This window comes from Pleurotus ostreatus (assembly GCF_014466165.1).
Source record: "Pleurotus ostreatus strain PC9 chromosome Unknown scaffold_2, whole genome shotgun sequence".
Taxonomy (NCBI): domain Eukaryota; kingdom Fungi; phylum Basidiomycota; class Agaricomycetes; order Agaricales; family Pleurotaceae; genus Pleurotus; species Pleurotus ostreatus.
This window is the reverse complement of record NW_023503157.1, coordinates 347,452-370,338: the sequence shown is the minus strand read 5'-3', so window position 1 is coordinate 370,338 and position 22,887 is coordinate 347,452. Positions and strand designations below refer to the sequence as shown.

At 50.9% G+C, this 22,887-nt stretch overlaps 6 protein-coding genes across 6 annotated transcripts; 4 read left to right on the top strand and 2 right to left on the bottom strand.

Moving 5' to 3' along the window:
* Positions 1–1,704: 1,704 nt before the first annotated feature.
* Positions 1,705–2,344, top strand: PC9H_002897 (uncharacterized protein; the record flags this gene model as incomplete). The annotated part of the gene is made up of 4 exons (XM_036772497.1): positions 1,705–1,871; positions 1,929–2,029; positions 2,084–2,188; positions 2,244–2,344. 4 exons carry the CDS (start codon positions 1,705–1,707, stop codon positions 2,342–2,344), a joined length of 474 nt encoding a protein of 157 aa, XP_036633970.1.
* Positions 2,345–3,356: 1,012 nt separating this feature from the next.
* Positions 3,357–4,596, top strand: PC9H_002896 (uncharacterized protein; the record flags this gene model as incomplete). The annotated part of the gene is made up of 7 exons (XM_036772496.1): positions 3,357–3,614; positions 3,668–3,742; positions 3,798–3,955; positions 4,017–4,113; positions 4,175–4,283; positions 4,342–4,446; positions 4,496–4,596. 7 exons carry the CDS (start codon positions 3,357–3,359, stop codon positions 4,594–4,596), a joined length of 903 nt encoding a protein of 300 aa, XP_036633969.1.
* Positions 4,597–6,037: 1,441 nt separating this feature from the next.
* PC9H_002895 (uncharacterized protein) lies at positions 6,038–6,836 on the top strand (the record flags this gene model as incomplete). Its single annotated transcript, XM_036772495.1, has 5 exons — positions 6,038–6,109; positions 6,205–6,359; positions 6,423–6,523; positions 6,571–6,675; positions 6,730–6,836. 5 exons carry the CDS (start codon positions 6,038–6,040, stop codon positions 6,834–6,836), a joined length of 540 nt encoding a protein of 179 aa, XP_036633968.1.
* Positions 6,837–8,344: 1,508 nt separating this feature from the next.
* PC9H_002894 (uncharacterized protein) lies at positions 8,345–11,159 on the bottom strand (the record flags this gene model as incomplete). The annotated part of the gene is made up of 12 exons (XM_036772494.1): positions 8,345–8,558; positions 8,609–8,706; positions 8,766–8,841; positions 8,901–9,075; positions 9,128–9,251; positions 9,308–9,377; positions 9,431–9,477; positions 9,529–9,691; positions 9,747–9,827; positions 9,876–10,069; positions 10,123–10,776; positions 10,839–11,159. 12 exons carry the CDS (start codon positions 11,157–11,159, stop codon positions 8,345–8,347), a joined length of 2,217 nt encoding a protein of 738 aa, XP_036633967.1.
* A 4,759-nt stretch (positions 11,160–15,918) lies between these two features.
* PC9H_002893 (uncharacterized protein) lies at positions 15,919–16,734 on the top strand (the record flags this gene model as incomplete). The annotated part of the gene is made up of 3 exons (XM_036772493.1): positions 15,919–16,268; positions 16,322–16,422; positions 16,472–16,734. 3 exons carry the CDS (start codon positions 15,919–15,921, stop codon positions 16,732–16,734), a joined length of 714 nt encoding a protein of 237 aa, XP_036633966.1.
* Positions 16,735–18,383: 1,649 nt separating this feature from the next.
* On the bottom strand, positions 18,384–21,425 carry PC9H_002892 (uncharacterized protein; the record flags this gene model as incomplete). The annotated part of the gene is made up of 5 exons (XM_036772492.1): positions 18,384–19,301; positions 19,379–19,738; positions 19,788–19,933; positions 19,991–20,672; positions 20,781–21,425. 5 exons carry the CDS (start codon positions 21,423–21,425, stop codon positions 18,384–18,386), a joined length of 2,751 nt encoding a protein of 916 aa, XP_036633965.1.
* Between the last annotated feature and the right edge of the window lie 1,462 nt (positions 21,426–22,887).

Genomic DNA, 22,887 nt, shown 5'->3' with positions numbered 1-22,887 from the left:
CTCCTACGCCATCCTTGCTTACTCGTTCCATGTGCCCTGCAAGCTGGAGGTCGTCTCTTCCTTTGAATTCAGTCTTGGTCACCTCCATTTACAGGATAATGGCAGTCAATCAAGTAAGAAACTGCCCAACAATACGTTCGGGGCTTGGACAAGAGTGCGGGTGGTGAGACCCTTGGATCCGTTGAAAGAACCCTTTTGAAACACGCTTCTCAGTATAACGATGGCAATATGAATTTAACTTTTTACCTACGGCGAGGAGGGCTAGTGCGGACCGTATCAGCGTGAAACAGACTCGCAGTGCCCTTGCCCTTGCTATCGTGATTGTTGGAAAGTGAAGTACCTGCGAGGATTAACATACCTAGTACAGTGAAATATAAGTACCATTAGTTTTCTTAGATTTGTACTTGAGTTGAAGTTGGCGCCCGCAACTCGAGGGACTTTGAATGTCAAAAGCAGGGCATGTGCGTCGCCGTCCAGTAGAGCTTCATAGAGCTTTATGTTTGTCTCCTGGCTGGAAGAACGTTGTGCGGATATCGATGTGGCGATGGAGCAGGAGTGTTTTTCTCTCCTGCCAGCCGACTCAAAAAATCAACTCAGGATCCAATTTTGGGAGTGTTACTTATGTTATTTCGCACAGTCATGAATGCGATCCCACGGTCAATTCTTGAAGCAGCGCTGGCTGAACGACGTTCAGCAAACGTCTCTTTGTAACGCGCTGATCGGGTAGGATCTGACATTCTCAGAGTTCGCTTTCCACTTCTATACATCACTTCATTAGTTTTTACAGTCCCTTGGTCTTTGCTCTCTCATCCTCGTCAGCAGGGGTCCTTACAGAAAGCTGCAACTTCGAAGGACACACGACAACAACAGTCTCGGCCTAGCAACCATGTTCGGGCGATATCACTTTTTGCAATGCTCCCCACGGTCACTTCGTCTCTTCCCCCATTGCCTTCGCTTCAATTTCCTTTATAATGCCATGGAACACCAGCAAATGGGGACGTCTGGCCGTTCGAGCAGGCCTCCTGACGTACGCCTGGACACCCTCGACAAATGCAACGAGCGTACATTCTGCGAAGACTCGCGCCTACTTACGACTCGGCCCAGGGAGCACTGCTTACGCGCACACGACGACCGGACTGTCAGGACCTAACCACGAGCGACCTTGCTATCCGAGCGAGGGCGCTATGGGCCTTGCTCATGGCTACCTCTGGTTCCATTGTTGTAAATATGGCAGAAAACGACTCCACTACGGACACCTTGCGCCGTTCTATGCTGTGGCCTCTACATCAGGGTTGCTATAAATACTTCTTACTCGAACTCATTTGGGGTATATCCGCGAAATGATGCTACCTCCGCCTACCCCTCCTCAGGCCCATCACCCCGGCATATCAATCCGCTAGCCTTCGGCTCCCATGGCGCGTTTATTTTTGGTTTCTCAGTGTTAAATTGCCATTCATCGCGGGGGTCTTTGTCAATCCAACTTGTACCTGAATGAATATCTATGATATTAATATCTACCCGACGCTCATGGTCGCCCGTTCGAAGCACAGGACGGCGATGAAAACCCTTGTCCAGTGCCATCACAGCCAAAAATTCCGGCGCGACAAACGGACAGGCGTGCCATGGGAGACGACGACAAACGTATAAATACGAGTCTGCCTGTCTGGTATCCCTCATCCGAAGTTTCTACGCCAGAAAACGAAGATGCAGTTCTCCTCCAAATTCCTCGCACTCGCACTCGCACTCGCCGTCCTCCCCTCAGCCTTTGCGGCTCCGGCCCAAACTGACTTCCGTATCAGCCCGAGTGTCAACACGAACAAGTGTCTCAATGTGCGGGGTAATCTCTTGGCCAACGGAACTGCTGTCGATATGTGTGTTTTGGTTCCGTTTTATCTATCTATTCGAGCTGTACTTACGGTTCAATATAGCTTTGACTGCAACAGGTCCACCGCTCAGAACTGGGTCATCAACCCCGGTTCTACGAGCGTCCAGCTGTCGGGAACGAACTTCTGTCTCGATGCGGGCTCAAGTACGCTATATACATTTACGACTCCGCTTTATCGTGACTGACGCGTATTCAAAGGCCCCGCAAATGGTGTAGGTATGAAGATCTGGCAATGTTTCGACAACCTCCCTGCTCAGGAGTGGTTCCTCACCAATGATGATCGCATCGCCCTCCAGAACCAAGGTACGGTTATACTCCTCTTGTAAAGATTTACGCACCGTTGAGCCTTTATGTATAGGATTCTGTCTTGATCTTACCAACGGAGATGTTACGAACGGCAACCAGGTCCAGATTTGGCAGTGCACCGACAACGATATCAACCAAGCCTGGGTCCTTTGAAATGGCGCATCTGTTTTCCCTCGCCATCTTGAACGTGCTTTCTAGTAATATACATACAGTAGATACGCGGTCGATTGTGGAGGATCGTCTATGATCAGAGTATAGACTCGATACTTTCAAGGTTCTCCGTTGTGATGAGCACACGATCAGAGTGTTTGAGCCGCATCGAAGAACCTGTGGTGGTAAAGCAAAGAACTGGCTGAACTAGGACGTAAACTGACAGTGGAATGTTGACTGTCATTGTGGGAATTTCTTATATAGCCACAACGACTTGGTACTAGTGCCACGTCCGTAATACTCCATTACCAGGATCAAGGTTCTCGCACAATGCTGCGACTTGCTGCGTTGCAAAAGGCGGCTTCACATCCGACGTGGCTCACATTTGACGTGGCAGTCACTTAATCGAAATGCTTCACGCTTCCCGGAGTCTCTGGGACTCAGAACTTAGGTCTGGACACCTGGTCAACGCCCTTCGACAACCAAAGTCATATGGCGAGGAAGACCTATACTAGTCAAGCGACTTCTCGTGCGGTTCTCGTGCCGCAAAGGATAGGAAAGGAAGTCTCCACTACGGTGACCGGTCTCTTTGCGTCGTTATACTAGCCTACGTCGGGTCCTCCCCCAATCCGGATTTCTAGAATGGTGCTGCTTCCCCCTACCTCTCCTGGCTCTCCTCAAGCCAGACATCGCCGGAGTATCAGTCTCTTGACCTTCGGCTTGTACGGCAGATTCTCTCGTGGCTTGTTTATTTTTGGACTCCCAGTGCACTGAGTCGCCGTTCTCCCCAAAGGATAAGCCTTCGTTGGGCCAGCTTGTATTTGGGCGAGTGCCAACGATATATTTATCTGATCAACGTTCATCGTGGTCCTTTAGGAGCGAAAGACGGCGATATTCATCCTTGTCTAGGACTTTCTAGTACGATGAAAGTGCTTACGATAGACGGTGCTAAACGTATAAATGACTTTGCATGCTAGCCATCCTTTGTCTCAACCCTCCACTGTAGAAGGCGGAGATGCGGTTCACACTCGAAATCCTTACACTCGTGCTCGCCGCCCTTCCTTCAGCATTGGCAGATAGGACTTTCGTCATAAGCAATGCCTGCCCTAGCGATGTCCCCCTCTTTATCGAAGCTGAAGGCCTAGGCATTATTCCTCGTGGGACGAATGTTACGAAGTCATTTCCAGGCAACTTCACTGGACTGATTTACAGCACCGCCAACGGTGGCAGCGGTACTGGGAGATTGGTTACTAGTGCTAGATTCGACCTGGATGTATGTAGCCTGCAAAGTTTGGTGCATCGACGTCACTCACGAGATGTGCATAGAACGGGTACTATTTTCTCCTCAAGGATGAAATCCACTTCAACATGGGCTTAAGTGTCTCGCCTCATGCCGCTGCGGTGAGTTGCGACTCTAGTACTTATGTTTCAACGCCTAACGTGAATGTCTATTCAGTCAAACGGCTTCTGCCCTCAGTTGTCTTGTGATACAGTCAATTGCAGTAGCGCCCTCCCGCTTACACAAGACCCTCTGAGTTTGCCGCCCCCAGGAAACTCCCCTCCAGCTCTTCCGCTGGCAGAATGTCCTGGCGAAGATGTCGGATTCACAGTAACGTATGTTTCTGCAGTGCGCTTAGTATATACTGGTATTGGTATTAACGTTGTGTAACCACAGATTTTGTCCAAGTCAAGCATTCCCGCCTGATGGTCCAATATCCAATGGGAACAAATGCCTAGACGTACGGGGTAATGTTCAATCCAATGGAACACCTGTTCAAATGCGAGTCACTTAGCCGTGTGCTATCATTCACTTGGGTTATAGCTCACATTGAGTTACCTAGTTTTGACTGCAATGGGTCTGGCGCTCAGAGGTGGGTCATAAAGAGAGGATCTACTAAGGTCCAACTAGCGGGGACAAACTTTTGTCTCGATGCGGGCTCAAGTAAGCTGAACTTCCCCTCGTACCGCTGGTCATACTGACCAATAAAATGGATCTCAAGGCCCAGCAAATGGTGTCGGCATGAAGATCTGGCAGTGCTTCGACAATCTCCCCGCCCAACAGTGGTTCCTCACCGATGATAATCGGATCGCCCTCGAAAACCAAGGTATGTTGTATTTCTGAAACGAAAGTGCCTGGCTCACCAATCTTTATAGGATTATGTCTCGATCTTACGGATGGAATCCTCACAAACGGTAACCAGGTGCAGACTTGGCAATGCACCGATAATGACAATAACCAACTTTGGTTCCCTTGAGTCGCATTTCCTGACAGCCGATTTGATCGTTTGGACTCTGAAGTGGTAGACATCTCGATTTCTATGCTCTCTTGCAATGTACAGTTGTAATTCCATTTCCATCGGACTACACGTTTACGCATTCGAGGGGTATGAGGGCCGTGGGAAGCTTCAAGTCCGCGCGTCGAACACGACGCTATACAACACTTGGGCTTGAGGGCCGATGCTAGGAGCACGGCATGTACGAGACCGTTGAAGACTGGGGCATACTAAACACTTGGGCCACATGTATTTGGGTCATGTTCAGAATCCCCAATTGCAACTATCTGAACTTTGGTGCTTCATACCTTGTTTTGGTGCATCTTGCACTCCATAAGGGATGTTGGCAACTATTGTAGGCCATCCCCACACTAATTACTCTCTATCAAGCTGTTCTAAGTGCTGCTTTGCAAATTGGGCCTCATCACCCAACCTACGGTTGGCCTCATTCGGCCCCTGGTTAGTTTTGGGTGCCCTCTTTATGCCCTTTGCTATCAGGGGCTATCAAGGGGGCTCACATGACCACTTACTTGTAGCGCCCTTGTCGCAAAAGTCTGGCGATGTTAGGCGCTCACTCCAGCCAATCAGAAGAGAAAGAGCTTTTTTGGAGCAAATAAAGACAAACATCCAGACAACCAATAGCGGGCTGAGAAATCCCGGCCGAACCAATGAGATCCCCGTTCCTGGCCCCTCGTTGAACCCTGCATACTAACGAGCCTCCATTCTATTCCGGTCTCGTAAACTGCCATCCCACCGAGGAAAACTACTTTGGATGCCTCGCATGACCTCCAAAAAATTATTCTCCCGGCTATGTTATAGGGCATTTCAAGCCGCTTCGCCCAATCCCACTGCATTGTTCTCGCTTCCAAGATCGAGCGGTGCCATAGTACCTCACATGATCTGATGTACGTGGTGGAAATGAAATGTGGCACTTCGGTGTGTCCTTCAAACCATGGAACCTCGGCTCCTCGACATGCTCAGCCGTTGAAGCATGCATTCTGTGAACTGACCACAAACTCACTGGCGGGGACTTCCATGGCCCGCTTACTCATGCCGCTTCAACATGTGACCTCAGCGATGATTGTAGGATGAGGACGAAACGAAGCGACGCTGGCCCAAAATACCTCGGATACCCCATACAAACACATAGAATCTAGCTCCACTACGGTGACTTCGCGCCGCCATGCTCTCTGGATCGAACTATTAATAACTCTTACTGAATCTCGTCCAGTACGCGAGAGGATACCGTCACGCGCTGCCTTCTACTCCTACACTCAGCCCTGCATATCCAAGCGCTGACAGTCGGTTTGGACGACTGACTCTCCCATGATCCGTCTATTTCTGAACTCTCAAAGCCGTTTGTTACTTCAGCTCGTGTCTGGACGAATGGCGATGTTACCCGACGTTCACTGTGGCCCGTTCAATGCACAGGACGGCGATGCAAAGCCTCGGCCAGTTGCCCTCCAATTTGGGACCCAGTGCAGCAGACGGACGCGTATAGTACGAGTGAGGCTGGTGAACATATAAATACAGCAATGCCTACTTGCTTTTCTTCATCCGAGTTTTCTACTACAGAAAACGAAGATACAGTTCCCCTCCACCTTCTTGGCACTTGCACTCGCCGCTCTTCCCTCAGTCCTGGCTGCTCCGGCGCAGATTAACTTCCGTATCAGCCCAAGTGTCGACACGAGCAAGTGTCTTGATGTGCGGGGTGACTTTCAAGCCAACGGGACCGCCGTCGACGTGTAAAATTCATCGCCAATTTTTTTATCTGTTCGAACTCTGCTCACACAGATCCCTACATATAGTTTCGACTGCAATGCGACTGCTGCTCAAAATTGGATCATCCGGCCCGGAACTACGAAAGTACAATTAGCAGGGACAAACTTTTGCCTTGACGCGGGTTCTAGTACGTAGAGTACTTTACCTTCCTTATGTCCTAACCTGTATAATAAGGTCCCGCGAACGGCGTCGGTATGAAGATTTGGGAATGCTTTGACAACCTTCCTGCCCAGCAATGGTTTCTCACCGCTGATGACCGTATCGCCCTTGAGAACCAAGGTACGTTATACTTATATTTCCAGGACTTCTGCTCCACTCATCGCCAATCTTTAGGGTTGTGCCTCGATCTTACTAACGGAAATGTCACCAACGGTAATCAAGTCCAGACTTGGCAGTGCACCGACAACGATATCAATCAAGCATGGCGCCTTCAAGTTTGAGATTCTATGGCACTCGTACATGATAAAGTCAACTACGTATACGCACAATCGAACGACCTTTTATGAATGTAACGATTTCATGAATATAACTTAGTCTACTACTCTTCGCCAAATTATGTGTATGGAAAATATACGGAACGTCTTCATCATTGCAGACCCGTCGGCGTCAAAACGTCAAACAGGGGCTTCGGCGGCAACACAACACAAATACGGACATGCTGGTGACTGTGAGCCTTCGTTCGGCCACAGTCTCGTCGCTACTTCGTCATTTCCTGCATGTCTGGCGATCTCGGTTTCATGCCACGCTAACGGACCTAAAATGGGCCAATGGAGAGACACCTTGCACGGCACCCGAGCTTTCCCGGATAAGGCGGCTCTCTACGGCTCTCCGAACAACACAGCGCATGGCGATGCCCGTGATTGTGACAGATGGATATCCGGATCCATAAAACGCGACTATTGTCCGTTACCACTGACTCTCCTCTCCCCCCATATGTATCATGCTCTACTCGATTCTCGGTACCTTCGTGTCATTCTCAGATATCATATACACGCAAAACAGCACTACGCAGGCGTGGTGGGGTAGCATCCAACGAGCGAGACGAGCGAACGCGCGAAGGATATCGACACGCAGACTTGCGTCCTCATCAGCTACTCAGCGTATCGGCCCAGTCCGATATCGATTATCACAAAGGACTCCAGCAGCTGTGCCCCGACGGCTGACCTCAATTGGTGCTGGTCAGAGATCAAGACGACGCCTAGGATTTCCGCTTCCACCATCCGAACTAACAGTTCGAGCCGCCGCATGCTATCTTGCTGCATCACAGCCGCAGACAGCTACCAACTAGCCTGTGGCTTTGCGCCCGTGTCTATGGTATTGCGTCGAGGGCACGTGTACACAAGTGGGTTGGGGAGCAGCTGAGGACCCCAAGTGCTTAGGTATGCAACGGCATCAAATTTCTCCCGTTATCTCGCTGATCCGGTACTCAAGTACCCACTTCATTACGAACATTCCTTCAGTACCATCCGCCGTCATCAATAATCACTGTTTTCCGCCACGTTTCTCATAGATTATAGATATAATACCCACCATATCCTAGACTCAAGTCTTGGCTTTGATAAAGCAATAAATTCAGTGCATTCGTTAATATCATACAATAACTGGAACGATGCGGCGAGGTCGACAGTGTAGACTGTGTTACCAAAAAGACAGTGGGGTAGGATATGTACTGGATACAACACGTGCGATGGAACGAATTACTCTGCCAATAATGTCCAAGAGGAATAAACGGATTACCTTTGTAAACATGGAAAGCGGCGGTGATGAACGACGGCTGTGTTGAAGCCTTGATAAATCGGGCGAGGGCACAAAGGCGAGTACATGGGTCGTGGGCATGCAAATGAATTGATGACATGTGTAATGCGGACTGAAGCCTGAGATGATGGAAGGAAAATGTTGCGTTATACTTTTGGAAACAATATTGCGAGTGCTTGGTAAGTTGATGCATTCAGTCGATCTCTTGAAGATGCTCCGGAAGATGTAATGCTTTGGTGGTAAAAGATGGAGATATTGTCGGCGATTCGGTGACGATGATAGACAGCTTGCGAAATGCGAATAGTTCAAGGGGAGGGGGCGAAGCTTTTAGTAACCATAGTATGCGCGCTACGGGAAGATTAGGAATAACCGAAGACAGTGCGAAAGAGGCCCTCACCATTCTGTCACTGTCGGCGGGATGAGTTTGTGGTGCGCAACGAGGGCCGAATAGACTTACAAGAGCCAAATTACTTTTGATCCCGTCTTGCAACCACGAAGGGTCACAATGTGGCCCCTGATGCAGTCGTAAAGGGCGGCGCGCTGCTCCTTGTCAGCCTGTCGAGGTCAAGGGCAAGGAATTAGCATCATTAGAGTTTATCATATCTGAGACATACAGTTGGCAAGACGTTGGCGATCAACTGACTTCCAGTCACTGACAAGGCCAAATCGACGATCATGGCCCTCCGAGCGCTGGATTGTATATCAGATCATCTTCAAAGCAAGGGGAAAGGGAGAGAATATAGGCGTACCCTTTGGCTGGCTCACACATCCTCTTGATAAACTTGTCCACCGTATCTTTGCCACCTTCTTTCAGAGCCTTGGTGACAGACTTCGCGCCTTGTTCGTTGGTAGAGAACTCCAATAGACCGCTGATCAAATGTTCTAAAGTCATCTGACGGTGGTTATCAGACCCATGTTCGAGAACTGTATACGAAATGTTGAGCGAACGGGCATGATATGTAAGGAGAAAACTTACTGTGCTGGATACAGTAGGCGCCCCATTGGTTCTTGACAACTTCACTGAAGACTGAGGCTCCTTGGTTAAGTAACTCGTCAACAATACCATCCTTAGCGCTGTCTTCCAAGTTTTCGAAAGCGTGCTGAAAGAACTGGCATAAGATCGATGGCCAGGGGCAAGTAACAGCCCGTCGCGTACCTGCACGACGAGAGATCCTGTTTCGTGACAAGCGAGTGCAGCCCACTTGCCCTGAAGGGATTTGTTGACACTACATACCAGAGGTGAGCTCTCTACGATAAGATAATTTGGAAGAGAACTGACTACGCAAAAATGGGTGGTGCGGGGTGAGTCCAAGTCAATTCCATGATCTAATGAACACGAATCAGCCCGCGCAGTGGGATGCGGAAGAACCACCATACCTTACTCCACACATGGGAGGCATGCTTGTTGACGAGCGTGGAGGCCGGATCGTGAAGGAGTAATTCAGATACGATAAGCAGGCGAATGTCTTCTTCACAATCGAGAGCCTTCTGCAGGACATGGCACCCATAACAGTTGGTGGCCAGCTCGACAACACGACCCCTGATATGGATATCTATTATTCTGCGTTACTCTGAAACTTGGTACTTCGTCGTACCTCATACAAGCTACAATCTTACGTCTCTCATCGGGGCTGGACGCAGCTTCAAGGCAACGCTGGACGGCCCAGTTTCCGAACCTAAAAGGATAGGTCAGCCAAATAAGAGCCACGGAATGGCGGCATTACCTATGGGCCATCATTTCATAGCCGCGAGTACAGATAGCGTCTACAATCTTGACACGTTCCTCAGAATCTGCCACTTTGAGTTTCTGCTGGAGAAAGATCGATGCTTGCTGATCGGACGACTTGATTATACGGTTAACGAAGACCAGATAAGGAGGTGATGAAGACGGATGAAGGAGCGACAAAAAGTTGATTGGCTGAAAGAGGACAACGTGTGAGATACTAAATAGAACCAGAAAACGGGGCATACCTCGTGAGCCCCTTGGGGCCCAGCTGATTTGAAAGCAAAGGACGAACGTAAACTCTCTTGACGAGGTATGCTGGCTGAAGCGAAGTCGGGAAGCTGTTTTTCTTCAGGCCGAATCCAGTCAGAAAAAGGGGGATACGCCTGGAGAGAAGGCTGTGGCTGAGATGCATGCCAATCGAAAGGCGGGACACGGGCGTTGTCAAGCCTGCGTTGAGGGGAAGGCGTAGTCATCAATGCCTGCGAGCACAAAGGCCCGGATGGCGATTGTTGAGAGTACGATTCGTAGAAGGAATAGGCGTTATTGGGAGATGATGAATAAGACGAGGGAAGATGGGTAGCACGATAAGTCGGTGAGTGAGATGAAGTAAGATCGTCAAAATTGCGTGTGGGAGTAGTTGGTTCAAATAAAGCTTGCTGCTGCGTTAGATAAGGTAAAGGAGGAAATTCGTAACCGGCATGGACTTTTGTATCAGCGAAAGACGTCCTCGCAGGCGACATGTCGGTAGGCGTCAAGAGGGCAGATGCAACGGAAGCAGGAGAAAAGTCTGGGGAAGTAGAAACATTGACATTGCCGTCGAAGCTTAAGTTCAAGGAGGGTCGTTCGGCTGTGGGGGCCGGTGAATTGAGATTCAGGGTACGAAGTAACTGTTCGACATGCTATAACGTTCGAGTTAGTTGTGTTTCAGCGCATATATGCGGGTCAAAGTCGACCAACTCACTGCACTGTCGATTCCGGGGCTGCTCCTCCTTCGTCCGTCGCCAATGGCGCCAATCTGCCTCTTGTCGGCAGGTCCAAAGACGTCTTCACGAGTCGGACCTACCAAAGGCGTTCTGGTTTCGGCAAAGTTCTGCTGAAACTGGATGTCGCGGTCACGGTCGCCAATGCGAACGAAGCTGTCCATGGCTTTGGGCCAAGAGGAATCGGAAGGAAGAGGCTGGGGAGCCCAGATAGAGGCTGAGATGCCTGATTCTGGGCGACTTCGAGCCTGCTTTTGATCGTAAAGAGGAAGGAACGACTGTTGGTTGTCGACGGGCTGCATGATGATGAGGAGATTTGGGGGGATGATGGTGGTTGGGGTTCAAGTTGAGAGCGGGGTCGAGCTTGACTTTATAGGATTTTTTGACGTCTTAGTAGCAATACTCTATTATTCACAGAAGCAATCGACGACGGATATTCACATACCATTTCCGGCAACTGCTTCACCTGATTGAGTTTAACAACCAGTCACGCAACCGACGCCGATAGCTAGTGTGACACTGCCGGCGCCATTCGGTCGCGCAGCTACGCATGCAAAAACAGAAAAATATTCATGTCTCTGTTCTCCGCTCGAATATGCGTGGTCTCAATGAGGGAGGATTTGATTCCGAGAAGCGCCGAGGTACCCCACGGTCGATCAGAATGCTCTGAGTGGCAGCCAGCAGGAGATGGCTCAAGAGAGAAGCACGTTCCACATCGTCCGGACATCCTTCGCGCGCCAGGGCCGGCCATTCGTGATCGGCTCCGAGGGAAGACCGCACTGAAACCAAAGGCAGCTCCAAGATCCTGCGATGTCAAAACGGGTGAACCCTGTCAGTTTATGTAAATATCGGATGAGAGACTTGTGCAGCGCACAATATGGGCCGTGAAGCGTCGTATACGAAGACTTCGAGCCCCGGGATGGGGCGGCCAGCGGTGAGCACTTGGATACAGATTCGATGGGATGGCTTCTCAATTAACTAGGAACCGTGATGCGGTACGGCTTCGAACGACAACGAGATCAGCGAGAATGTCCATGGGCGCTTATAGATGCAAGGCGTAGATTTCCTTCCTCTTGACCTGTAATTATAAATGTCAAATTGACGGACAGGATCGAGCCTATTTACAAAGGCCATAGAAGATTGCGTTGTCCTGTTACGTGCAGCAGATTGGGCTAGAATCGTGCGACGCATGCTGATATCAGACGTTGAAGGCAAGGGGAGGGAGGAGGAAACATACGAGCATCGCGCCATTCCCAGGCGTAGACATTTGAACCATCCAGGAGCAGTATCCCCACGGCGCACGGATACATCCACTCGCCACAGCCAGGAGCGATACGACGAACGCATCACGAGCGATGGAGGGCCAAACACCGTCACAGAAGACTCTCAGATAGAGCCAGATTCAATTTGGCATATCATAGGTAGACATGTGCCACCAAGAGATAGTAGGTCGTACTTCTGTGACGATGTCGCTGGCCTGACAGGACAAACCTTTCACAAAATGCCAGGACATTTGAATGGGCCTTACGTCGGATATTGGGAGGGCGAGGGCGAGAACGAAGGGGTCTCGCCACAGGGACTTCACCTCAATGCACATTATCACGTCGTGGTGCCTACACTCGTCATTGGGGTCGATTCCGGCATTTCCGCAAGAATATAATTGTCGTTCGACGTCCTGCGAGATCAAATGTAGTGCGTAGAAGCGTGATGCCTCGCCTTCCTATCAGCGATCAGTTGTGGGCGGCCCGAAAATGACACCACTGGGAACTGGGAAACAAACGAGGGCTAAGGCTCGCACACACCAGGATCCGTGCGAAAGCTCTAGAAGGTGACCTCGTCGATCTCCCTTTTCCAGACTTGAACCGGTGGATGTGTTTCGGTGTCTAGGTAAATTTTATGAGGCGAGGTCAATTGTGGGCCTTCCGGAAGTCACTGAGGAACTAAAATGGGGGCTCCTAATAACGAGATCCCTCCCGCGAAACATATGTACCCCCGTAAAGCCCGAACAACTTCCTCATGAGGCGCAATCGAGTGCACGGGATCGGTTACGCGAGATGGGAAGCAGCGATGGAAGGGCGCTATAGCAGCCGTCTCGGAAATGAAAAAGGTGTAGCGAAACGCACCAGGCCAACCTGCGACGTACGCCATGCAGCCCAAAAGCAGGCAGAGTGTCCCAGTAACCAACACTCATTCACAGATGAGATTGTCTCCAGGCCGTTGCTAGTAAAAGAAGGGAGTAGACTGAAGGTCTGGAGTGGGATCTAAATAGCGAAGGATTCTCCCGCGAACGTCCTGCAATCAATCAGCACCAGTGATATGGCGCTAAGGTGCTAATTCTGTTCAGTGAGAGACGACATTGACGAAGTCGGGTGCCTCGTTGTGGAGGAAGCACGTTCGTGGCGCCTGACTGACTGAACTAAGAACTCTCGCCTCGAAGAGCAGCTAGGGTGTATTCACCTGGGACCCTCTATGGAAGATCATCATGGGAACCGCCGCTGTGAAGTGGAGGTCTTATTGACGTGAGACAGGAAGGTCAGCGATGTGCCTGGGGCCACATAGAATAAACCCTCCGTGAATTATCGGGAATTGGAGTGTGACGACGCGACATTGCGAGCGAGTTCGACTGCGTTGGGCCGTTCAGGCATTGAATGAACCATTTTGCGCAGTGCGGGCCGACTACGACAAATAAATGAATCGCGATAAGACTGTATACGGAGCATACGGGGACGACCTTGAATAAAATACATCAATACACCGGCTATTGCGTATATGGTGTCATTCATCAGCCTGGCCGACGCCGTTCATGGTCGTAGCGGGGCGATAGATGGGAACTGGGATCAATTTGTCAGACGCCACAAATCCTTCGAAGAAGCCACTGCTCACATGTGCATTAGATACCTCCCCACAAGCATGATGGTTGGGGATTAGGTGTGTATTTCGGTAAGCCAAGCTGCACCCTTTTGACCAAAGCCATCCACGCAAGCCGTAGACCGAGTGATTCGCGTAGTTTGTGGGATACTGAATCGGATCCAAACTACCGATGCTTGACTGGGGAAGCGCTTTCAGCGATAACGAACAAGACACAATGGGCGGCCGGAGACCTCAACTCCGAACAGGCCAGAAGAAGGGAGAAGTTGGGAAGGATTAGGCAGGTTTGTCAGATGACGCCTAAGTTTGACTCGGAAGCAAGAAGCGTGCCGTTCACCAAAAGGCCCAAGTGGGGGGCGCAAGTCAGTGGCGTGGATGAAGGACGGCCAGCCAAGGAATGATGGCTTATGCCAACGGGATGGATGTGTTCTATGTGCTCACATCGGGCTAGAACCAGGTAATGGTGCCGAGATACTATTCAAGCTGCTTCAATCGCACTCATGGGACTACTTCCACACGCGTGGGGTTTACGGTAAGAGGGTAGAACCGCAAGAGGCATCAAAAGGAATAGCGGTGCCATATGGTGGTTGGCTGACCATAGCGACAGAGCCAACGGAAGTCAGGACGAACTCTGCACGGCCACTATTCGTTCGTATGCAGGTTCTGCCTTCAGTTTAGGAACCCAGGGAGATAGGTAGCGGGCGGTTCGGTGTGAATCATCGGCGTGCTCCGTATAATGAAGTCTACTATTGTGTAGATGTGGTAGCTTTCACGGCGACAGAAGGGGATTGACGCGTGGAGGCGGGCCGCCAGAGTTGAAGGCAGTAATGTCGCTTCTAAATTTGATTAAGTCACTTAACGGAATATACATTCGGAAGACACGAGTTTCGAGCGTTCCAGCAAGCGAGCCGCATACAAGGCATTGACCATGAACCAAGCGGGTCAGCTAGACCGATAAAGATCATAAATCAGGCATATAGATATAACAAGGACGTACTTAGCTCGTAGGCATGTACCGGTTAATGAGTCAATGGCAAACATAGCAAGCCAATGAGCATAGTTCATGTCTTAGAGCAAGCGACGACGTTGAACAAAATTTCAAACATCGCGCAGCAAGCATGAAAATTGTCGTGACGGTTATCTAGACGCTGCTCAGCGGAGTGAACAACACAACAAATAACAGGTCTCTTGCCATGGCTCTTCGTCAATCAGCTACTGAGTCTGCCTTCTACTTTTCAAAGAAACAGCTTGATCTTGCCATAACGTTATGTGCTTGGAATTGCATCGCCAGTGCCTTGGTTACACGGTATTGTGCAGGCGCTACGAGTGGGGCCCATATTGAATGACAATCGATCCTGAATAAACCACACGTGTAAAGCATCACATACAGGTCGATGGCCCAACAACGGCCATAGAGCGTTGATGACATCTGGATTGTGATATGGACCGGAGCAACCCCAAAATACGTGAGACGCGGTTTCTGAGAACGGGACTTCTGAAAGGCGGGCATACAAGAACTAAGCGAACGCCACCTCATCATAAAGTTCCGAGAAGGCTCTTACGTTCGCTGAGAAGCTATCGTAAAGCAGCGCTCTGCGCGTTATGTTTGACGCGTTGATATGTCCATATTAAGTTCAAATTGCCCTCCCACAACCTGGTGGCGGCTCCCCTGGCGTTCTTCAGGCCAGTTGATCAGAGTATGTAGACAGCTTCATGCGTAAGATCGCCGTAAAATTCAAGAGTTTTGCACAGGATAGTAGCCAAAAACCTTACTTACCGGGAGGTGATGGATCGGCCGAGGCTTGAATGATAGATATGGCGCCGTCAGTACCTGAGTTGTTCACGGTGCTCCTTCATCGAACATGTGGGCATGTATGTTTCTCCTTTTCGTTCGTATTCCGATTCCGGAAACGATGAGTATCCGGGCAGAGAGGAGTAGGAGTAAAAGGAGGATTTCCCAGTTCGATGGTGGCACCGGTGTTCCTGTGACATAATTCCCACGCCTCGCCGGCACTCTTGGCCATTCCGGGTTATATTAGGGACCCCCACAGTGATCGACCTCAATGAGGGTGATTCGGAAGCCAAGGTCTCCATTTTCTTGTAAGAAGCGGAAGTAACATAGCGGATAGGTCTCATTCGGCCTGCAGTGCCTGTGGCCCCTTCCAAGGCAGCCCCTAGTATTCATCCGACCCAATGGCCGTCTGCGATGGCTCTCTAGCAATCGGTGCGGAACTACACTTTGTCGGCAGCGTTCCTCTTCCTCATCGTTTCGCGTCATCCGCAAATGACGAGGCGGATACAAGGGTCGCCCATATAATACGGGAGCGATGCTGCGGATTCGCAGAACTAACCTTCATCTTTACCATCTTCACCCGTACGATGTTTGTTCAGTTCGCCGCCACTATTTTTCTCGTCCCAGTTGCGATCCACTTAGTGTCTGCAGCACCTGTGGTCAAAACTGTGCAGCTGCATCCGTTCGGACAATTAGGCAAATGCTTGGATCTGCAGGGAAATATCAGATCAGGGGGACAACCGGTTCAAGTGTAGGCCTTTCGTGTCTTCTTCTCTACCACCGACACTAATAAATTCCATCCAGTTATGACTGCAATGGTTCCTCTGCGCAAAACTGGGAAATTTCAGATGGTCCCACCGTGGTGAAACTCGCGGGCACAAACTACTGCCTGGACTCTGGCGACAGTGAGGTCTTAATCGTCAAAGGTATTGATGCATCTAACCCAATCCTCAGCCGTCGCCGATGGCAATCGTATTGAAGTGAAGACTTGCAAGGCTGGTAAGGCGTCGCAGCAGTGGAATTACACGGACGACAAGCACATCGAGAATCAAGGTGAATCAACCCATTTCATCACGTCGAACTTAACTCAGTTCAATAAAGGTCAATGCGTTGATTCCGTCAAAGGAAATAATCAGAACGGCAACCGCGTGCAGTCCTGGAAGTGCAGTAGGCCTTCCCAGCATCAGGTGTGGAGCACCGCTCGCACGAGTACCTAGATTTACTTTGACTCACATACGAATGTACATCTTTGGTGTTCTCATTAACTTGTTGAACGAATGTATCGTATCACGCTTTTTGTTCTTGGATGTTGAGCCATCCCAATTGATTCCATTTGCTAACGTTATGTCCAGTCCATCCGTCCTACTTTGACCGGTAAGGCTGCGAGACAAAACACATTTAAACGTATTTTTTATTTGCTTTTCCCCAATATTTCTCAGTCGTTTGCTCACCAAACCTAGATATCTCACGCAATCAGTAAGGTACCGTCGCATACATACATAGTTCGTCACGGTCTTTAGGTTGTCCCCAACTACTTCCAGGAAGTCCGCTGCGCCAATTCAATTCGCGGTGATATTTACGTGATGGGCAAATATCACCCCAAAGACAAACACCAGACGCGATGGTCAGCCTATTCTCTTCAATAAGATTGTACCCGTGTCCCAGATCAATGTCCCATGGTCGTACTCACCATCATGGAAGTGCCTATTGAATTCAAGTCGGGCAAGATCGACGGAGGAAATATACCTGCTGATCGTGGCGTCGTAAACCGTGCGACGTTACATAACCGTGAGCGGTCCACGCATTAATCGGGCGGCTGGGACGTGATATGAATTAGTAGCTGAGCTAGTGCGTATCATAGTGTGCAGTTCCGGTCATGATGAGGTCGAATGGCTCGATTCAGAAGCCTCGGTTGTCACCAGTGCATATTCTTAACAGCTTAATCTCCGTCTCGTATAATTCCAAGACTATATCAATACGATGCGGCGCCGCTAGCTTCTTGCATGAATGTCAATACCTAGGGAAGCCAACAAGAAGCCAACGGAGAATTTACCATACAGAGCGGAATCAAATTATGCTAGACTCTTGCCGTGATAGTTAATCAAGCGGCCTTGAATTTGGGTTATGGATGTGTAGTGTCGTCAAGAGACAAGGACTGCATGCTGTGGCGCGGGTGACGATGGGATCTCTTTGTAATTTTGTAATCGGGTTCGCGGAGTGTCTGAGGGAACTTCTATCCTGAAACGCCGTTGTGTGCTGTGAAGAAATATGGACAATGGCCTCCCTTCTGATCGGCATCTTGCAATATCACTTCACCACCATGCGTCGTGTAGCGAGGACGAAACGCCACTGGCTACAGCGCCAAGCCCCTGAGACCTGATCCTTCTGGGTACCTTAGGGGCTTCAGGGGTCATCGATGCGACAAAATCGTCTGTTGTGGAAGAAATGAAGTTAAGAAGTGTACATGGCATGATGCTGATGAAGATGTAGAGAGTAGTACGTAGTATACAAGACAACAAGCGAGCTATGCGGTAAATATATAAAGCTAAAGCTCAAAACATGAGTGCGGGATATACGTGCGATAAATGCAGTATGTAAACGTCCGTTGGACCATAAGTAACATATCATTACGGGTATGTGCGGAATCTCGCGGCCAATATATACTGAAGAGTGTACGAGCTGGCATAGATACATACAAAATACAAGCAATATAAATGCAATGCGAGAGGCGACAAATATGAGGCGGGGATACTTTTGAGGCGGATATATGGTGGGCAGCTTGTGTTCGTTGTCCGTGCCCTAAAATGGCAAACAGAAAGAAAAAGCAAGAAGTTCTATCGCTGAAACGAAGTTAAGAAACATATTTTCACTCCCTCTTGCTCATGGAGAATGGGCCTTCCCAAGCAGGCAAGCCAGCGTTGGTCTCCGCTCCTACGTTCCTCCAGTTTCCAACGAAATTTTTGCCTTCGATGATATAGCCGTAGAAAAATGCATCGCCGAGCTGGCGATCCTTGGACACCCGTAGAATCCCAACTAGACCGTCCCAAGGCCGTATGCGACCGCGGAAGACGAAGGGGTGCCAGGCGAGGGCGTGAGGAGGGTCGGTAGAGCCTAGGATGAGGATATCTCGAACGCCATTGCATGGGGGAAGGACAAGGGGATCGTCAGCAGGCAGGTCCGCGTCATCGCTGGACGCGTAGGAGGCATCGTCGTCGTCTTCATCATCATCCTCGGGGTCGACGTCCATCCACTCTCCTTCGCCACCTTCTGCTTCGGCGTCATCGACGTCCATGTCGGCCTCTGAGATACTGCGAACGTAGTCCCTATCAACATCCCTTCTGAAATGCACGCCCGAAATTGCCTCTCCACGCCTCCTCCTCAATGCACGCCCTAAGCCAACGCTCCGGAATATGTTCTCAACACCACCGTCACCCAGGCGATCACGGAGAATTGCGGCCTCTTCTGCTTCCTCCTCCATCGACATGCCACGAAGGCCGTCATCGAAAGCGTCGTCTCCCGTAGCTATAGACATCTGCCGTCGTCTCATAGCCTCTTCATCCTCGGCGCCTCCCACCAACCGCATGGTGTGCTTCTCTTCTTCCCGTCGCAGGCACTCCGCACAATGCTCGGAGTCGTGTGAATTGGACTCCGTGGCATGGTACTTTTCATACACCGAGGGCACGACCTGTCTCATCTGCTCCTGATAGTGGTGGAAGTGCGTAAAGGGCGAGTTTTCCGATGGGGCGGTTAAGTTCGCAGGCGGAGGGTACACTTTGACCGCATCCTGCGAAACGAAAAATAGAATAAAAAATCAACGGTCAAAAAAATCGGAATAGATCGAATAAAATGAGGATAACGTACATCATCCATGACTAAACCAGTACCTTGAGGGAACCACGCATTTTTCATACCCTCGTCGATTCTGTTAACCCTCTCTGCGCAGCGCACGATACCTCCTGGTTCGGTTGCTTCTTCGTCCAGCGCTGCCAAGCGATCTCCAAGGGGTTGGTCTGACGCCAGAAACGTCGATCTCGTCCGGTCCTTGCGCCGCCTGCTCCCATCGAGCCAGTGGTACTCGCCCAACCGCATGTATACAGGCACGGTCGCGGTGAAGAGATACTCTTCGGTGAGGTAATCAGGCCGGCCCTCGACTCGGGAGTTGGGGTCCACTGGGAGACGAGGGGCTGTCATGAGCGAGAGGAAGCGGTTTTCCGAAGGGACCTAGAAAATGGGGTAAATATAGTGCCAAGTCGAAACTGGGTTGACCTACGAGCATGCGGCCTTGCCACAACCCATCTAGCATACCGGGAGTGTACACGTCGCCATTCCGCCTGCCTCGTTCGAGGAAGACGTCGTAGCAGTACCGCGAACGGTAGTAGTCATTGTCCCACCGCAACGACGGAGGAATAGAGAGAGCTGAGAAATGCAGTAGTTAACGAACTTGAACAATGACGTCGATAACGAAAAGCATACCGTCCGGGCCATCCCAGCTATCGTACCAGCTTGTCCTCATCGGCAATTGCGTACCCTTATGTCCATTGAAGTATATGATGTCTTCTTTTGTCGGGCCAACGCGCATGCGTCCATCCCACACCACACCGTTTTCACCAACGACAAGTCCGTTTTCACGTTGCTCCCTCTCCCATGCTTCTCGTGCGAGGCGAATTGCCTCCTCCCTCGTCGCCGGTAAATGTGGGGGTATGCCGAACCCAACTCTCTCGCGCCGCGAGAAGTAGAGCATCTTGGCTGCCATTGAAGGCGGAGGGACGGAGAATGGGCAGCGAGTGCCGAAGTATGAGATATTGAGAGAATTGGCGGGGGTGTATGGAAGGTTTTGCATGACCTGAGATGCAGAGAAGTTGGTGAGGTTCGTAGCGACGGCGGGGGATTCGGCTTCGGTGTCGGGCGGCGTTGGAGAAGCTGAGGGAGAAGGGGGAGTCGGTGTGGGGAGAACAGTGGGCCCGTATATTGGGTATGGACCGTGCGCGGTCATAATGGAGTGAGGGAGGTTGTACGAAGGGAAGGGGCGCCGCCGCCGCCGCCGACCGTGTGCGTTTGACTGCGACGCGGCGGTGGCGGCGTCATCTTCTGGGATAAATAGGGTCGGGGAGAGGGGGAGAGTATAGTGGGACGGCGGAGCATGCGCCGCTGAGTACTGTATGCAGCGTCAGCGACGGAACGGAGCGGGGGGTAGCAAAGGGTATGTGCGATCAAAGAGATCGACGGAGCGGAAGGTGGCAAGGATGATCGGGATGTTACGCACTCTGAACGGAACCATGACCCACGGCAGCACCATCTTCACCATTTCCTCCCTCTCCTCCAGGCTTTCTTCATTTAATCTTTCTTCAGTTGTCATCATCCACAATAGCCACAATGCGCACGAGTTCTCCAGACTTTCAACCGGCCAGCCCTTATCCAGTAGTTCTTCCTTGTACAGGTACTTCTTCAGGTATGCTCGGAGCAGTGGGTAAAGGCCGGCGTGCTCAAGCTGCGCGAGGTTCTTGCCGTCGTTGGACACAAGCATGATATAAGCTTGGAGAAAGGTCTCTGCAACGTCCCATGGGTGGGCAGAGAGAAGGGTGAATTGAGCATCACTAGGTTCGTGCTCGCCGTCCGCCTCGTCGCCAGCAACGTCCCTCTCCGAGATCCAGTGAACGATTGTGCCCCATACCTCGAATTGATCTGCCCGCATCCCCGTGTCCGCCACGAAGTTCCTTCTGCCCACGCTGCCCACGTCGAAGCAGACTCCAAACGCCCTTGCTTTGAAATGGTCCGACCCCAGGAGCTGGTGCAGCGACCGACATGTCAGGCGTAGCGAATTCAGGACATACGGTGGCTTGAATGGCTGGGAGGCGAGAAGGTGGAGGGCTATGTGCGAAACGAGCTCTTCGGGAAGGCTGAGTAGCATCTGACGTGTGAACCCAATGCGGTGTCTGGTATTCTTTTTGTTGCGTGCTGGACGCTGCGGGAGTGCTGTGGTAGCGGTGGTCTGTATGGGAAGGGGATTTCAAGGCATCGTATCGAGGTCTATATATTACGCATCTCGACTAGGTTCCCGTCGCATCTGTACATCGCCAACATCGCACGTCGTTCGCATGGACCAAATCTGTGATCGCCTTTCCCACCAAGTGACCCGTAAAGCCGTAATAAGATCGGACGGAGTTCACGATAATTTCAAACCAAACCGTTTGCTCCTTCATCTCCGCTAATGGACGGGCGCCTAAGGCCCTTTTAGTCCCCGTCTCCAAGAATAGTACTGCCACGCGAGGTTGGCGGAGCTCTAAGCGGCTGTCAAATCTCGGACGATGGCGAATATGTGCCTGGTCCCAACTTGCACTTAAAGTTCACAAACCAAGGTCGCCGCCGTCAGACACAATGCCCAACGTTCAATTCCGACAATTATCGCGACCCCCGACGCCTCGGTAGGCGCTCCCGGTGACCCCGCCTTTCTCACTCCCCTTCGAAGCACGTCAACAGCAGCTACCTCTATTCTGTGCAATGGAATTGTACGGGTACTGCTCCCGCGCGTACTGTGTACGTGTATTTCGCGCGACTGGCGGCACGCTGCGGTGGCGGAGATTCGATTCCTTCCTAGCGGTCGTTCCTTGCTACCATCTTCTTTATTGCCTGCCATTATACGTCCACCGCTACCGACTTCGAATGACTGGGCATCCCGGATGTGCTAAAAGTGACCTTCTCAACCGAGACTCCCGCCTTTACCGCCTTCCGTAACGACTCTCGATACCCAACCGTCGGCTTCTGGCGCGGACGTTCTGGAAACTGTTATTGATCTCACGCTCAAGTTCTTGACTTCGTTTCGCGTTCGACTCGTTCTCCAGCCAACTAGCGCCTACGATATTCATGGGTAGAAAAGAAGAGCCTAAGCCGAGACCTGACGAGGGTCATGGACGAAGCCGGCCGTGTACAATGACGAGGACGGAAGAAATATATCACCCATTAGCGATCGGCTCCGTGGGAGTAGGCGTTTACGGCGTATTGCGCGCTGTGATTCTCGGAATCGTGCCTTCAGGACAACAGGAACAACTTCTAGTAATCGTTTGAATGGATGGCAAGGACCGAGCACCGTCGAACCCAGCATCTTAGTCAATATATTCGCTACCAGCACGATTCAAGTGAGTTTCAAATTCCACGGCACAATCTCGCCATAAGCCGCAGAGTTCGCCACACCGACTGGAAATTCCCCATGCCTTGCATCAGGCTAGATACTCCGCGAGTCAGGCTGAGTGCCAATCCCCAAGTTCTCCACTCTTCACGAACTTCACGCTCCAGAATCCTGATGTCTTCTGCTACCACTCTCACACTGCCGTCGATTCGTCGACTGCGCTCGCACGGTTAGCCAATACGGTATG